Source organism: Perca flavescens, chromosome 22 (assembly GCF_004354835.1).
Source record: "Perca flavescens isolate YP-PL-M2 chromosome 22, PFLA_1.0, whole genome shotgun sequence".
NCBI classification, from domain to species: domain Eukaryota; kingdom Metazoa; phylum Chordata; class Actinopteri; order Perciformes; family Percidae; genus Perca; species Perca flavescens.
The window spans coordinates 5,791,200-5,806,913 of NC_041352.1; the positions used below are offsets into that span (position 1 = coordinate 5,791,200).

Consider the following 15,714-nt stretch of genomic DNA (forward strand, 5'->3'; position numbering starts at 1 on the left):
TTGTATGTCCTGTGAATGAAGGCAAATCGATCCAGAATTTGCATGTAATATGCAGAAATATGAAAATTATATTATAGATACAGTATGTAGGTCATATCTCTTTCTACTACTATGGGCCAACAGTTAACATAGAAACGATTAGACAGACATTTAAATGCCCTCTGTAAATGGTGCCCTGCTGGTAGGTTTTAGAACTTGACCTACTTTCAAGTACGGTGCAGTAAAATCAATCAGATGTCCGTGATCTGCGTAACGTACTGTACTGCGTACAGTGGGACGTTTGCCTTCAACAGAGCGACAGTAATAACCTAACATACCATCATTACTGAGTTTAAACTACATTCTTGGTTATGTTTGCACTGAATAACGCATTCAATAAACAGAAACATAACTCTTGCAGCGCAGATGAACTGATGCGCAATATTAGCTAACACATAAAATAGCACCCTCGTAAATTAGCCTACTGTTGCTAACATACATTCATAAATCCTGCATAACATCATCCCGTACCTACAGGACCTCAGACTTACTTATTGATGCACGCACAGAGTAGTGTCGACAAACTTAGTCCAATGAGGGGAGAAAGGAAAGTGTGATAGCGTTCCACTTTTAACGTTTTTTTCTCTCTCGCTCAAGACCGCTGTGTCCAACATTACTAGAAGGTAGAGCGAGCTACAACTGACAGGGAGAGAGAGAGAATGTATCACTACAGCCAATCCAGTCTGCTCAAAGCGATGGTCTTTTTCACAAATATCCATCTTCGTCCGCTTATCCGGTGTCGGGTCGTGGGGGGAGCAGCTCCAGCAGGGGACCTCAAACTTCCCTTTCCCGAGCAACATTAACCAGCTCCGACTGGGGGATCCCGAGGCGTTCCCAGGCCAGGTTGGAGATATAATCCCTCCACCTAGTCCTGGGTCTTCCCCGAAGCCTCCTCCCAGCTGGACGTGCCTGGAACACTTCCCTAGGGAGGCGCCCAGGGGGCATCCTTACCAGATGCCCGAACCACCTCAACTGGCTCCTTTCGACGCGAAGGAGCAGCGGCTCTACTCCGAGCTCCTCACGGATGACTGAGCTTCTCACCCTATCTCTAAGGGAGACGCCAGCCACCCTCCTGAGGAAACCCATTTTGGCCGCTTGTACCCTGGATCTCGTTCTTTGGGTCATGACCCAGCCTTCATGACCATAGGTGAGGGTAGGAACGAAAACTGACCGGTAGATCGAGAGCTTTGCCTTCTGGCTCAGCTCTCTTTTCGTCACAGGGGTGCGCCGATTCTCTGACCAATCTCCCGCTCCATTGTCCCCTCACTCGCAAACAAAACCCCAAGGTACTTGAACTCCTTGACTTGGGGAAAGGACTCATTCCCTACCTGGAGTAGGCACTCCATCGGTTTCCTGCTGAAAACCATGGCCTCAGATTTAGAGGTGCTGATCCTCATCCCAACCGCTTCACTCTCTGCTGCGAACCGATCCAGTGAGTGCTGAAGGTTGCAGGCCGATGATGCCATCAGGACCACATCATCTGCAAAGAGCAGCAATGAGATCCCCAGCCCACCGAACCGCAACTCCTCCCCACCCCGACTACGCCTCGATATCCTGTCCATAAATGTTACAAACAGGATTGGTGACAAAGCGCAGCCCTGGCGGAGGCCAACCCTCACCTGAAACGAGTCCGACTTACTGCCGAGAACCCGGACACAGCTCTCACTTTGGTCGTACAGAGATTGGATGGCCCTGAGAAGAGACCCCCTCAACCCATACTCCCGCAGCACCTCCCACAGTATCTCCCGGGGGACCCGGTCATACGCCTTTTCCAGATCCACAAAACACATGTAGACCGGTTGGGCATACTCCCATGCTCCCTCCAGGATCCTTGCGAGAGTGAAGAGCTGGTCCGTTGTTCCACAACCAGGACGGAATCCGCATTGTTCCTCTTCAATCTGAGGTTTGACTATCGGCCAAACCCTCCTTTCCAGCACTTTACTTTTTGAGTAGACTTTACCAGGGAGGCTGAGAAGTGTGATACCCCTGTAATTGGCACACACCCTCTGGTCTACCTTTTTAAAAAGACCGGGGTGGTGGTCCCCCTTTTTAAAAAGAAGGACCACCACCCTGGTCTGCCACTCCTTTGGCACTGTCCCAGACTTCCACACAATGTTGAAGAGGCGTGTCAACCAGGACAGCCCCTCCACACCCAGAGCCTTGAGCATTTCTGGACGGATCTCATCAGTCCCAGGGGCTTTGCCACTGAGGAGTTGTTTGACTACATCAGTGACTTCCACCTGGGAAATTGACAATGATCCCCCATCATTCTCCAGCTCTGCCTCTAACATAGAGGGCGTATTAGTCGGATTCAGGAGTTCCTCAAAGTGCTCCTTCCACCGCCCTATTACCTCGTCAATTGAGGTCAACAGTGTTCCATCCTTACTGTACACAGCTTGGATGGTTCCCTGCTTCCCCCTCCTGAGGTGGCGAACAGTTTTCCAGAAGCACCTTGGTGCCGACCAAAAGTCCTTCTCCATGTCTTCTCCAAACTTCTCCCACACCCGCTGCTTTGCCTCTTTCACGGCAGAGGCTGCAGCCCTTCGGGCCCTTCGGTACCCTGCAACCGCCTCCGGAGTCCGCTAGGATAACATATCCCGGAAAGACTCCTTCAGTCGGACGGCTTTCCTGACCACCGGTGTCCACCACGGTGTTCGTGGGTTACCGCCCCTTGAGGCACCTAAAACCCTAAGACCACAGCTCCTCGCCACAGCTTCAGCAATGGAAACTTTGAACATTGTCCACTCGGGTTCAATGCCCCCAGCCTCCACAGGGATGCACGAAAAGCTCCGCCGGAGGTGTGAGTTGAAAGTCTGTCGGACAGGGGCCTCCTCCAGACGTTCCCAATTTACCCGCACTACCCGTTTGGGCTTACCAGGTCTGTCCAGAGTCTTCCCCCACCCCCTGACCCAACTTACCACCGGATGGTGATCAGTTGACAGCTCCGCCCCTCTCTTCACCCGAGTGTCCAAAACATACGGCCTAAGATCAGATGAAACGATTATAAAATCGATCATTGACCTTTGGCCTAGGGTGCTCTGGTACCAAGGACACTTATGAGCATCCCTATGTTCGAACATGGTGTTTGTTATAGACAATCCATGACTAGCAGAGAAGTCCAACAACAAACAACCACTCTGGTTTAGATCAGGGAGGCCGTTCCTCCCAATCACGCCTCTCCATGTGTCTCCATCATTGCCCACGTGCGCGTTGAAGTCCCCCAGCAGAACAATGGAGTCCCCCACTGGAGCCCCATGCAGGACTCCATTCAAGGTCTCCAAGAAGGCCGAATACTCCGAACTCCTGTTTGGTGCATATGCACAAACAACGGTCAGAGTTTTCCCCCCCACAACCCGCAGGCGTAGGGAGGCGACCCTCTCGTCCACCGGGGTAAACTCCAACGCAGCGGTGCTCAGCCGGGGGCTTGTGAGTATCCCCACACCCGCCCGGCGCCTCACACCCTGGGCAACTCCGGAGAAGAAAAGAGTCCAACCCCTATCCAGGAATATGGTTCCAGAACCGAGACCCCACCAGATCTAACCGGTAGCGCTCCACCTCCCGCACCAGTTCCGGCTCCTTCCCCCACAGAGAGGTGACATTCCACGTCCCCCGAGCCAGCGTCTGCTGCCCGGGTCTGGTCCATCGAGGCCCCTGACCTTCACTGCCACCTGTGTAGCAGCGCACCCGACCCCAGCGGTTCCTCCCACAGGTGGTGGGCCTATGGGATGGAGAGGAAGTTGCCACGTTGCTTCTTCAGACTGATCCCGGCCGGGCTCCGTGGCAAACCCGGCCACCAAGCGCTCGCTGACGAGCTCGCCATCTGGGCCTGGCTCCAGACAGGGGCCCCGGGCTTCCTCTGGGCAGGGTAACTTCACCTCGTCTACGTTGTTTCATAGGGTTTTTGAACCATTCTTTGTCTGGCCCCTCACCTGAGACCACTTTGCCTTGGGAGACCCTACCAGGAGCACACAGCTCCAGACAACACAGCCCTCAGGTTCATAGGGACACACAAACCTCTCCACCACGGTAAGGTGATGGTTCCCGGAGAGGGAAATAGGTTGCACGTAAAGGGGGAAAAAGTAGCTTCCACTTAAGGAGCCCTATGTCTTCTTTTTGTCTTTGCTAGTTTAAGACCGATGCACTTGTCAATTTCCCGTCCTGCGCCTGCAGATACTACTTACATGGATGACGATTTGGACTGCACTTCTGACAGCCAAGACAGGCTTGCTGAAACTTAGTTGTAATTTATAACTCTTTTATTCAAAAAAAAGAAAAAGAAATTGTTAAGGAATACGCCACCGTTTGTTGAAATAGGCCTTATCACGGTCTACCCTGGCTGTAGATAGGTGGGCCAACGCATTTTTTGTCTGTGCAAGTAATAAGGTTGTTTTTTTGTCTTTTGTTGGCTCACTTTTACTCACAACATGCTAACCAGCAACATAGGATTCCATTCACTACGCTAAGCTAACTAGCGGCAGCGCTGCCGGTGTTGCACCAGACTTAAACAATGCATGCACAAAAAATGCGTTGGCCCTCCTATCTACAGCTTGAGGAGACCGTGATAAGCCCTATTTCAACAAACGATGGCGTATCCCTTTAAGACACACACTGTATACCTACAAATTACCGTTTTGATTCTGAGGAAAGATTCTGCTTTTTTGTTCTCGGGGTGCAACAGCTGGTACTTCAATATGGCTTGCCTGGCGGCAGCAGGATGATCAAGCTGTTGCTGTACATGGGTAGCAATGATGTTCTGAGTGGATTTATTCAGCCACTATCCTGGGCCGTGTGTAAACCATGCTAATTTGTACTGTTTCTTGTTTCCGGATGCTTTCTATCGCTCCTCTGTAAAAGGGTTACGGTTGTAAATATGACATGATATTAATTCTAAATTTTTTTACTAATCCAGCAAATGAAATACCTTACCTTAAGGTACTGTATCACATTGATGCAAAACTCATTAAAAAAACTCCAATAGCAGACATGTAAAAAGCCCCTGTGTTTGTTCTTATGTGTGTGCTTGTACCATACAACACTCAGTCCAGCAGCTGTTACACCACCCTTGCAGCCTGTTGAGTTGTGAATGTGAAAACATGCTTGGCTTCCAAAGCCACATCTGAAGCATTCCCTGATCCTAATCTCACGGCCCTCTTAAATAAAATGTCTTCCTCCCATCATGTGTAATCATAAACGTGGACACACATCCCGGCACTCCTGCACTTTTCCGCTTGGCTTTCCGAGAGCCAGAGAGCTCAGAGGCTGAATGTGGGCATTGTTGCCCGTCGAGCCGGGTGCTCCTCAGCGGCCTTGCTTCCCAGCCCACTTTGGAAATGAGAAGTGACATGTGAAAGTGCTGTTTTCTTTACCCGGGATAACACCGGTGAAAACACTAAACAATCCCACAGCAAAGATAGAGCTCTCTCTGTGCCACAACTGTCTCTTTGTATGTGCTCATGCAGGGCTCTCAGACAAGACACACACACATGACTAATAAATATGACTAAATATCTGGCACTGTCCAGCTTGTAGCAAAGAGCCAACCATTCCACTCAGTCTACATGGTGATTCATGCGGACAATTTGGAAAGAAATACACATATTTGGTGAGATAGCCACGCAGATTCACACACTCAAATTCACCAGCACCTGTCTCAAGTACTGAGGTGGGCTGCTAAGTGTGTTTTCATAGCAGCTTGGTAATGACTTGCACTAACATTAAGGCTTAAAGAGGCAGAGGAGGAAAATGAAAGAGGGGGTGGAGGAAGACAAATGAAGGTAAGCCGTTCCGTCACAGGGCCCTCTGCATTACATTACCTGGCAGCCTCTCATAGAAATCTCTCCTTCGCGCCATAATTATCATAATAATGACCTGCAATTTTCCCTTTTCTCAGTATACTTGTTAATTACGGCTGGTAGGTCAAGACCGGGGTTACAGAAATAAAAAGGGAAACCATAGCCTGGTTTAGTGTGATAGGGAGACTAGGAATGAAGAAAGAAAGGGTAGAGTGTGGGGAGTAGCTTTTATTAGTTGCAATCACAAGTGATTTAATGAAACAGGTGGAAAGACTTGCACCAGGTAACCTTGAGGGGATTGGCCAGCAGCGGCAGCTCTGTAGCATCGGTTTGAAACAATAGTATAGGTTTATATCCAGGCTCCTGCTAATTCTTTGCAGCAATGTATTAATCTTTATAGGTGACTATAACGCTCAAATGGATTTTCTGATCTTGACCGAATACTCTAAAATGTACATGATTGCACTCCTTCTGAGCAGCACTGTAGCCTATGGCGTTTGAGTCCAGCATATTTACGAGTTTTCACATACTTCCTCAGTGCGTGGAAAAGTCATGTGTGTTATGTGTGGGGGGCTCTATGCCATCTCAGTGAGGTAAGATGAAATGACACACTCCAACACCAGATATGATTGGAAGTAATTGTATTTTAATGTCCAGGAGGCCCATTCCCACATTGTATTTGGTTTTTCCATGGTCGACATCTGGTGTAAAGAACGCCAGCATGTGTTTCCACTACACTTGTATTTATACCTCTAAACATAGCAGTCAACAGCAGTCGGCAGGAGTTTATTGTCGCTGTTACACTTTTGCTGTTAAGTGACATCATGTCAAAACACGTCGGCCTCTCTGCCCGGGCCACTCGCGTTTGTTTTCCCTTGTCGCTCTCAATTTGGGGGGAGAAATAATGTTTGTCAAATGCCACAGTGTTCGGTTCGGTTCACGGGCCGATGTTTTGAGTGGTCGTTACGGGCCGAGGCCCGTGTGTTTGAAATGGAGCACCGTGCTTGTTTTCCCTGGCGGGTTAGGAACTGTGGAGTGGCTTTAGTTGTGGCCACGGCTAAGGTAAAGAAACCCTCGCATCCTTTTTTTTCCACTGTGGCTCTTACTAGACATAGCTAGCCCTAGACCCCAAGACGTGTGATGAGCCAGGCCAAGACAACTAGCCAGCCCTCTCGTCATCCATACAACCAGAGTACAAGCCAGCCAGCTTCCATCATGTCATCCAGCCATCCATCCAGTCCATCAGCCAGAGGGCACTCTAATTGACCCATAAAGACTCAGCTTGCCAGAAAGTCATTGTAGCCAATCCCAGCCAAGCTAACATGATAAGACCTCCAACATTCAGCTTGTCTTTCTCCTCTTATCTACTGAAGTTTCATGGCACTACTGTGCGCTGACAGTTCCCTGGACGACCTTGCCTCCATTCCAGTCCCTCTAATAAACACACTCACATACATGAGGGGATCCAAATTTCAGTCCCTATTCTCTCTCTTTTTTTCTGTACTGTATGAGGTGTGAGCCATTTGTCATCACATACTTAATGTGGCTGCCATTTCGGCATGCGTGCTCCAGTGCATGTGCTGGGAGGGCCGATGGCTTGATACGGGCAAGCATCGCTCCAGCTCTCCTCATCACACAGCAGAGACTAAGCCGTTGCGTTTTGGCCAGCCAAACAATAACAATCAGAGGCATTTATGTGTAAGAAATGGAGGAATAGAGCTGGGAGCAGCGGCTGCATATGGAGCTGATCACATTAAGAGTGGAGGCTTCGGATCGCCTTACTGATGACTAATTGACCACAGCTAGGAGGCGCTCCTCATTCCACAGTGACCCTCCTCTCATCGTCTCTGTTTTGACTGTGTGTTTCTGTGCCTTCTGCCCTTCAGCGTTTCATTTCTGGAGAGACTTGGTTTTTCAACTCTATTTTTATACTCATCTTAAGTGCAAACTGCAGCAATGGTTGACGACAGAAAGAGAGAATCAATCCCTAACAACATCACCATCTTGTGTGCACACCCTGCTATCTTTTCCCATGCAAATAGCGCAGTTGAACCACTTGATGGTTAAGTGGCGCCTTGTCTCTAATTGCTAACATAGCGTAGCCCATTCATCAGGCTTAGTGACTGTCCAGCATCAATCATCCAGTCTTTTGAGGTTTCTCTTGGGCCAGTTTGGCCTGAGTTCAGGTAGAAGCTCTCATAGAAACACACACGCAGACACGCTTGCATGCACACAAAAAACACACCTACACATGCTGTCACTCATGTGTGCATGTGCTTTGACAGACGTAGACATTACCCTTCTGACTTCCTGAACTGTTTCCATGCGCAAGGAAAAGTTTGAAATGGCTTCCATGTGCCAGTAGGCGTTGAAGGCTCAGTGTAAACCTAGCCATCAGGTTGTGCTAATGCTTAACTGCTACACAAGGAAGCCCATCTTGGTGCTTGAGGGTCTTTACCCACCCCCCTCCCACACAGACACACACACACACACAAACATACACACACATCATGCAGAATATTGAGGTTCTAGCCTGACTGTTTCTGTATTTGTTTAACAGAGCAGGGACTCCTCATTAGTGGCCATGCATGGCTGGATGCTGATGATAAAACCCATAGGGTATCAAGGGGGAGGTGATGCTGAGTTCAGGATGTTGGATTTGTCCTCCTCGTACCAGCTACCTCTCAGTGCTTCCAAGGCTTTCGTCATGCCTCCAGGAGAGGCTGAAGTACCTCTGGAGGATTGAGAGAATGTGCGCTGACTGTAGATTGTAACGAGGTGGTGGGGCAAGTGTGGCACTCACGAAATGATTAAGGATTGGTAAAAACCTGGGAATGGCGAAAGAAAAACATGAATATGTGAGGTGTTGTTAAATATTCCAACAGTTTGTGGTCAATTTGAACCTTGGCTACCTTTTGCCATCTTATACTTACTACCTGCAGAAAATGAGGGCCAGAGAGCTGAGGTGAACTGACCTCAGTGTAGGCTTTCCACACACCTGTTTGCTTTAATACTGAGCAAGGACTTTTCTTTTTCTGTCTGCTTCTACTTTTTGTCTTGTATTTTTGTTTTCCACTTTCAAGTTTGTACCTCTGCAAAGATAAACCTCAATGTCTCTGTGAATTTATACAGCGAAAGTTGGTATAAGTAACCGTAGGTCACAGCGGAGCCGATCTCAACAACGCGCAATGCAGGTTTGAAACCGAAGAAAAATATATGAAGATGACAAGTTTTTGCCTTTTGTTTGACATTTTTGCCTGCTGGAGAAAGAAGTACTAGTACCGAAACATTGCCATTGAATTTAACTATGCAAGTTACAGTAGACAGTGTGCGGGAGTTTGTTTCCAATTTTGGACCTACTCGTCCCTCTCCTCCACGTCTCATTTCTTATCTCTTCAATTTATATTTTCTTCTCATTCATTCACTCACTAAGTCACTCGCACACACTCTTTCTCTCAACTCCGACCACCACTCATTTACCCAGTCTCTACCTCCTTCACTTCCCTCCCAGGCAACTTGTCAGTACTGACTCTCCTCTGGTCTTCCACTTATTCTCAGGTCTGGCTTGCTCGTGTTGCCACTGGAGCGTTTTGGCCTCTCTTCTAGCTTTTCTTATCAGGCAGTGCTCATTTGGCTACTGTACTGAGTTCAGTCTGGGGTTGGCCAGATTAAGAGGGAGGCTCCCCCTCCCTTCATAAATCCTCTACTCCCTTGCTGTTGCCTTGGCCTGCCTGTGTAGGCCCATCACGTTGAAGAGCAGTGGGTCAGATGGGAATCGCAAAGATAAAGGCTTTAAAAGAACTGCAGCTTTAAATAACTCCTTGTTGAGTGTCAGTGAGGTGTGAAAAGGAAAATTAGTATGGGCAAATTTGTCAACTGACACCCGTGTTTGTTTCTCTACTGGTGTAAAAACACATAAAGCATGGTGGTTTGAATGGGGTTAAAATGGTCTCCTTGCTTCCCAAAGATCTGGGTTCGCGACCCCATCCGTACGTGTTTGCGTGCTAAATGTGCTGCTCTATAATCACCATTGCCACTTGCAATAAAAGTTGTGAAAGTGGTGTTTCTAAATGGCATCAGGTTTTCAACATGTGATTTAAGCCATATGTGTCAAAACACGATTTATATCTAGACGCCATATGTGAGCAGATTCCATAGATAGGCATAGACATGCGGTGTAGAGCACGTCTGTGGAGATTATGCACACAGCCCATTGTCGTTACAAACTTAGTCCAAGGCTCTGTCTCTCTGCTGTTTAGATAGCCTTTAGACTGCCACCAGTCACCAGGGACCCCAGGGGACACAATAAAAACATCCATCATACCACTGGCCATCAGCCAGCTCAAAAGAGTCTGAAAGAAAAATCAAAAAGAAAAAGTTAATGACCACATGTCTGAATACTTCTATGAGATTTCCTGCAGACTCCCCATCTCACCCTGTTGTCTGTCACAGTCTGTCTCTTTCCCTGTAGCGCTCTATTCTTTCAGACACACACACACACACACACACACACACACACACACACACACACACACACACACACACACACACAAAAGGCCTCTCTGTCTGTCTGGGGGTCATTGCATCACAGACAGCTGCTTTAAGTCACACTAAGGGGTTATATGTGACCCTGACACTGGGCTCTGACAGTGCCTTCCCCTCTTACTGACCTGCTCCACTGATTTCACTCCTACTGCAACCTCTCGGGTTTCTTTAATTAGCCCCATTATTCTATTATGTCCGCAACTATCTGCAGACCCTACCACTGTCTTATCCTGATGTCCTTCCCCATCTTCACACTGCAAAAGGCCTTGAGGAAACCATTATCTAGGAGGAAAACCATTAGGTGTGAATAGGTCGTGAAAACAACCAAGATGACATGCTAATGGCATCTGCAAAGTGGCACAAACCAGAGGCTCCTTTCGCCTTTGAGGAGCTATATATATATATATATATATATATATATATATATATATATATATATATATATATATATATATATATATATATATTTATCCTCCTGTGCTTCCCATTGATGGTAGTAGCCAGAACTACTTTGGGCCTGTCGGAGGAAGGCAAACAGGAAAATGACACAAACCGCAGCGGTGTGACACATGGCAAGCTGTTGTTGCAATCCAGCAGTCGACCTGGGGCGGCAATGAATTAGGACAGCTGCAATAAAGCACGGCTGGTGAGCGGGGTGAGGAAGGCTTCGAATCCGTTCCCTTTTTTTGCAACCGAAATAAAAACAATCTTTGGGGATGATGGAAATAGCAGCTAGGAAAGGGTGGAAGGATGAGTTGCAGCCCCAGACAAACTACGTGTCGACTAGACAGCGTATCTGTCTGGTTCGGGTCGTCAGGCCCAAGTGAGGATGCTTTAGCTATCCCATTCCTACCTAAATCCCAGCCAGGCTGGTGCCTAAATTGTGTTTGTGGGAGGGCTGTGACAGGTTGGCACCCATTAAGCCGATTGTTTTATTGTAAAGGGAAGAGGCTATTTGGGTTTACTGGTAAATGCATCACCGCTGAACACTGTCATTTCAAATAAGGAAGCTGAAACCCTATCCTCTTCTCCGTGTGTCTTTCTGGCTGCGCACCAAGCCCATAAAGGACAGGGAAGGCTTTAGAAACTGTCTATGTGTGTGTCTGTGTGTTTGTGTGTGTTTTGAGTCTGCTGCCTCGTACCCACGTGGCCCTCACCCCTCTCTGTCCAGGCCATTGATGCCTTCTGCAACTACTACTGCAGCTACAGAGTGATTCAGACAAAGTAACAGTCTACCCATCCAGATAGATAGTTTAATGTGAAATAGTTGGATACTTTTACTTGGCAAGTTTATATAGTCATTTTTGTTAATCGGTCAGTGTTTCTTTGAAGAAATGTGTGCAAAATGTAGTCTTAAAGATGCAATTAAGTGGAATATTGATGTTAACCTTTCAGCTTTTTCCCCCTGTACTGATATCCAATTGATTTACATGTTAAAATGGGCTCTAACTGTATTGTATCCCAACAAACCAACAAAAGCATTTATATCAAAGGAAGTGGAAACGCCATGTCATTGTGTCTTGCCGTACAGACACGTGGGAGGTACAGTAGAAAGATCACAGACGACGGCCCACATTATTTTTGACGAAATGGGTGTATTAACTGAACCAACTGCTTCTACCTGCACCATGCCATCATTTTGTTTATAAAAATACACTGTGAAAAGCGTCCACCCCCCTAAATCAGACCCCATAGATTTGTCGTTTTAAAAGACGTATCCATTTTTTCCTGGAAAAGTAATCCTAAATTAGCCATTTTGGTAACAAAAAGCATGAACAATGTTTGCAACTTTAAGCAGAGTGGAAATACAGTGCAGTTCATCCAATTCATCATTATTCTCTGTGATTGCTTTGCAGGGAGCAACGATAAGGCGTGACGATCACACAGGAGCCATCCTCGTGGCCCGGATCATGAGAGGAGGGGCAGCCGACAGAAGTGGTCAGTTTTACTTCTTTTGTCTATCAAAACAAATTTGAAAGTGATTTCTCTCATAACAGGATTACGTCCAGCATGCAACATAGAAGGGATGTATTCAGGAATTATCCTTGCACCTGAATCCACCAGTTCTGTGCCATATGTTGTCCTTTTCCACTTTGTAAATATGAACATGAATGGCATGTATACTGCCAAGCTCTGCTTGTTGTCCACATGTTTTCTGTTTGATTTTGTGTTCATTGTGTCCATTCTGTTTTTCAGTTTTGCCACAGTGACGCCAAAGGCAAATTTCCACATGTGTGGACAATAATGTTTTGATTCTTTTCCAATCTTAAATGCCACCACAACGATAAACAGTAATCTGGTGTACTGTACACATCCCCAGGCTTTGTGAGCACTGGGCTTTTACACAGTAGCTCACTTATATTAGAATAATGACATTTCAGTGTGATTGTAGATATGTTAACTTTGTGTTTGTGTGTGGCAGGACTGATTCACGTAGGAGATGAACTGAAGGAGGTCAATGGAATCCCTGTGGATGACAAGAAACCAGAGGAAATCATTCGTATTCTGGTAAGCCTCATCTATTTGTGTGTGTGTGACTGCATTCTGCCGTGTGTGTGTATGTTCTGTCCAAGGGTTTCTCCCGTGTTTCAGCTCTACTCTCTTGGCGAAAATAACATTCCTTGTTTGTCATGGCAAAAAAAACTCCCCCAAGTCACCTCACATCACAGTGCTGAATACTCTGGCCATTCTCTACAAGTCTTTACTTGCCTTTGAACCACATGCATCGAGACACACAGTCCCCCTGGATGAGATTGATGCTTAGTAGTTCCTCCAGGCTCCGCCACAGGCCTCAAATAAGCTCCGCCATGGGCCTGAACTCTGCCAGGGGAGACAACTGGAGAGGAAAGCGATAGTCTCTTAAACTCTGAAGGCCTTCTCAGACACAAAGGCCTCCGGAGCTGATGATAGCTTTCAACACTCCTCCTTTTACCCCCCCACACACACGCTATCCCTGCCAAGGAGAGTCATCCAATCCTAATAACCCTTCCATTGTTGAAAAGTCAAACAGTGCTTTGCATTATGTGACTTTCATTGGATTAGGTGCTTTGTGAAATATTTGCAGGACAGATGACTGGTGTTTCCACCCCCTCTCTTTGTACCTAAACTGGTGTATCTATTTTGTCTTTCCCAAAATTCAGGCCCAGTCGCAAGGAGCCATTACCTTTAAAGTTGTCCCATGCGTCAAGGAGGATGCGCCAACCAAGGAGCAAAAAGTAGGTCTTGTCCTGGCTTAATCGTTATCTTATTTATATACTGTATATAAATATATATTTGGTTACACTCATTCAAATAAAAAAAACAGAGCTTCTCTGCTCCAGCATGATGCCTTTTTGTTGGATGCAGAACATTGTTTTTGATCTGTAAGGAAATAATGTATGAGCAAGCAAAGAGAGGTGTAAAATGTTAATGAGAAGAGGGAATACAGTAGTTAAAAGGAAATGTATCAATACTAATACAGAAATGTTATCTGAGTTTCAGTAGCATAACACATTAGGGATACCTTACGTCTTTATGTTTTTCTACAAAACCAATTTGTTTTCTAAAGAGAAACCCTGTTTTAGCTTAAGCAAGTCCCCTTCACATATTCAAATGCATTTAAACCTAGACTCACTACCACACCCCACTGACATGAGCTAAAGATGAGCTAAAGATGTGCCTTTAGCTTTAGCTGTTGTGGTGTTGAGGTTTGATACCCAGCCACATGTAAGACAAGATTATCTCCATTCATGTGGACTGCTGCACCAGGAGACCGTAGCTTGTAGCCATCCATTTTGAGGGTAGTTTAACTGCCACTCCATCATTCTCACCCATTGTGGTGCTATGGTGATACACTATTTCTCACACACTCTATCAGTAGTAGACAGAGGCTGGATCAACCTAAAGCTCCAGGGTCGAAGGCGGCTTATCATTAATTACAATGCAGCCCACCCTGCATGTGTAAGAGTAAGTGTACGGGAAGGGTGGGCCACTTACATCCTTTGTCATCGTGTAATGGTTGAAACTGTCTGGCCCGTCTGATATATAGTCCGCCGGTGCCAAACACTCAGCTACTCCTTAAATGAAAATAGCCTGTACGCTTACATCAGGTAGTGTAGATGCACCAAAGGGCAGCTAAGTGGCTGAGCATCTACAGGCCAAATAAACTCAGCCAAGGGAGAAGGAGATTTCAGTGTGTAGATGTATGAGTGTGTTCTGTCGGAGCGTTTAGCAGCCAAAGCGGCTGTTATGACCCAAACAAAACATCTCTGTCTGAAACATAATTTTACTACATGGCACAAAGCACTCTTTAAATCAACAGGACATTGAAAAAATGCAATCTCTCCCCCTCTCTTCCTTGTTTTCTCTTCTCTCACACATACACACTTTCCTTCCCTCTCTTTTCTCTTTTCATATGTACTGAGGTGTCTTAGGAGTGATAACTCATCTTGACAGAACTCAGTTTGGACAGAAGATGCAGCAAGGTGCTGTAGGTTGCAGCTTGCCGCCCACACCAGGGAAAAGATGTCAGAGATTTTTCCACTATAAGGGCCAACGTCCTTTGTGTTGATGATTTGCGTCCACCCCCACTGCCAAAGCCAATTAGACCAACTCCTTAAAGAAAAAAACTATTTTTTGTTTCTCAATGTGGAAAGATTGCTGATTATTAGATTGTGTTTAGGATAAGAGAACGTCAGCGGGTGGAACAAAGCACTTCCAACTGGAGCCTCTGACTCAGGAGATGTTAATTCTCGCCACACTTGGAAGATGGTGACAGGGCTTAGTCCATCCTAAGTGCTGAGGGAACCACATGCAGAAACTTACTTGGCTAGCAGTTGCAGGTTTCAACTTCTGATTGCAATGACCTTTCTAGAATAATCAACCTGAGCGTTGGTGAAGCACCTTCTGGGGGTTCATGCTCTACGCAATGGAGGGAAAAGTCATTAACAGTGAACCGTTGCGTTTCCTGTTGTGCCCTCAATCCAGCTCTTTGTTTTCTTCCCCGCCCCTCCTCTGCTGTATGTCCAGGTATTTGTGAAGGCGTTCTTTGACTACGACCCTAACGAGGACAAAGCTATCCCATGTAAAGAGGCTGGACTGGCCTTCAAGAAGGGCTCTATCCTTCAGATCATGAGCCAAGATGATGCAACCTGGTGGCAGGCCAAACACGAGGGGGAAGCCAATCCCCGTGCCGGCCTTATCCCGTCCAAACAGTTTCAGGAGAGGTAAGAAACAACCACTTAGGTCAGCTTGTCCTGTCTACCGTTCCCGCTTAACAAGGCTGGCCCAAACTGCTGTCACTGTCGCACACGTTTCACCCTCTTTTTCTTTCTCTCCTCATTTTCTCAGTTTTCTTTTT

General features: G+C 46.8%; 1 protein-coding gene across 2 annotated transcripts in view; it reads left to right on the forward strand.

Annotated features, from left to right (window-relative positions):
* The window catches only part of mpp7a (MAGUK p55 scaffold protein 7a), a 161,235-nt gene that overhangs the window by 101,092 nt on the left and 44,429 nt on the right, over nucleotides 1–15,714 (forward strand). For both annotated transcript variants that reach the window (XM_028569896.1, XM_028569897.1), the window contains exons 7-10: nucleotides 12,233–12,314; nucleotides 12,799–12,884; nucleotides 13,517–13,591; nucleotides 15,384–15,580. In XM_028569896.1, coding sequence (XP_028425697.1) covers nucleotides 12,233–12,314; nucleotides 12,799–12,884; nucleotides 13,517–13,591; nucleotides 15,384–15,580 — 440 coding nt within the window. The remainder of the gene's footprint in view (nucleotides 1–12,232; nucleotides 12,315–12,798; nucleotides 12,885–13,516; nucleotides 13,592–15,383; nucleotides 15,581–15,714) is intronic.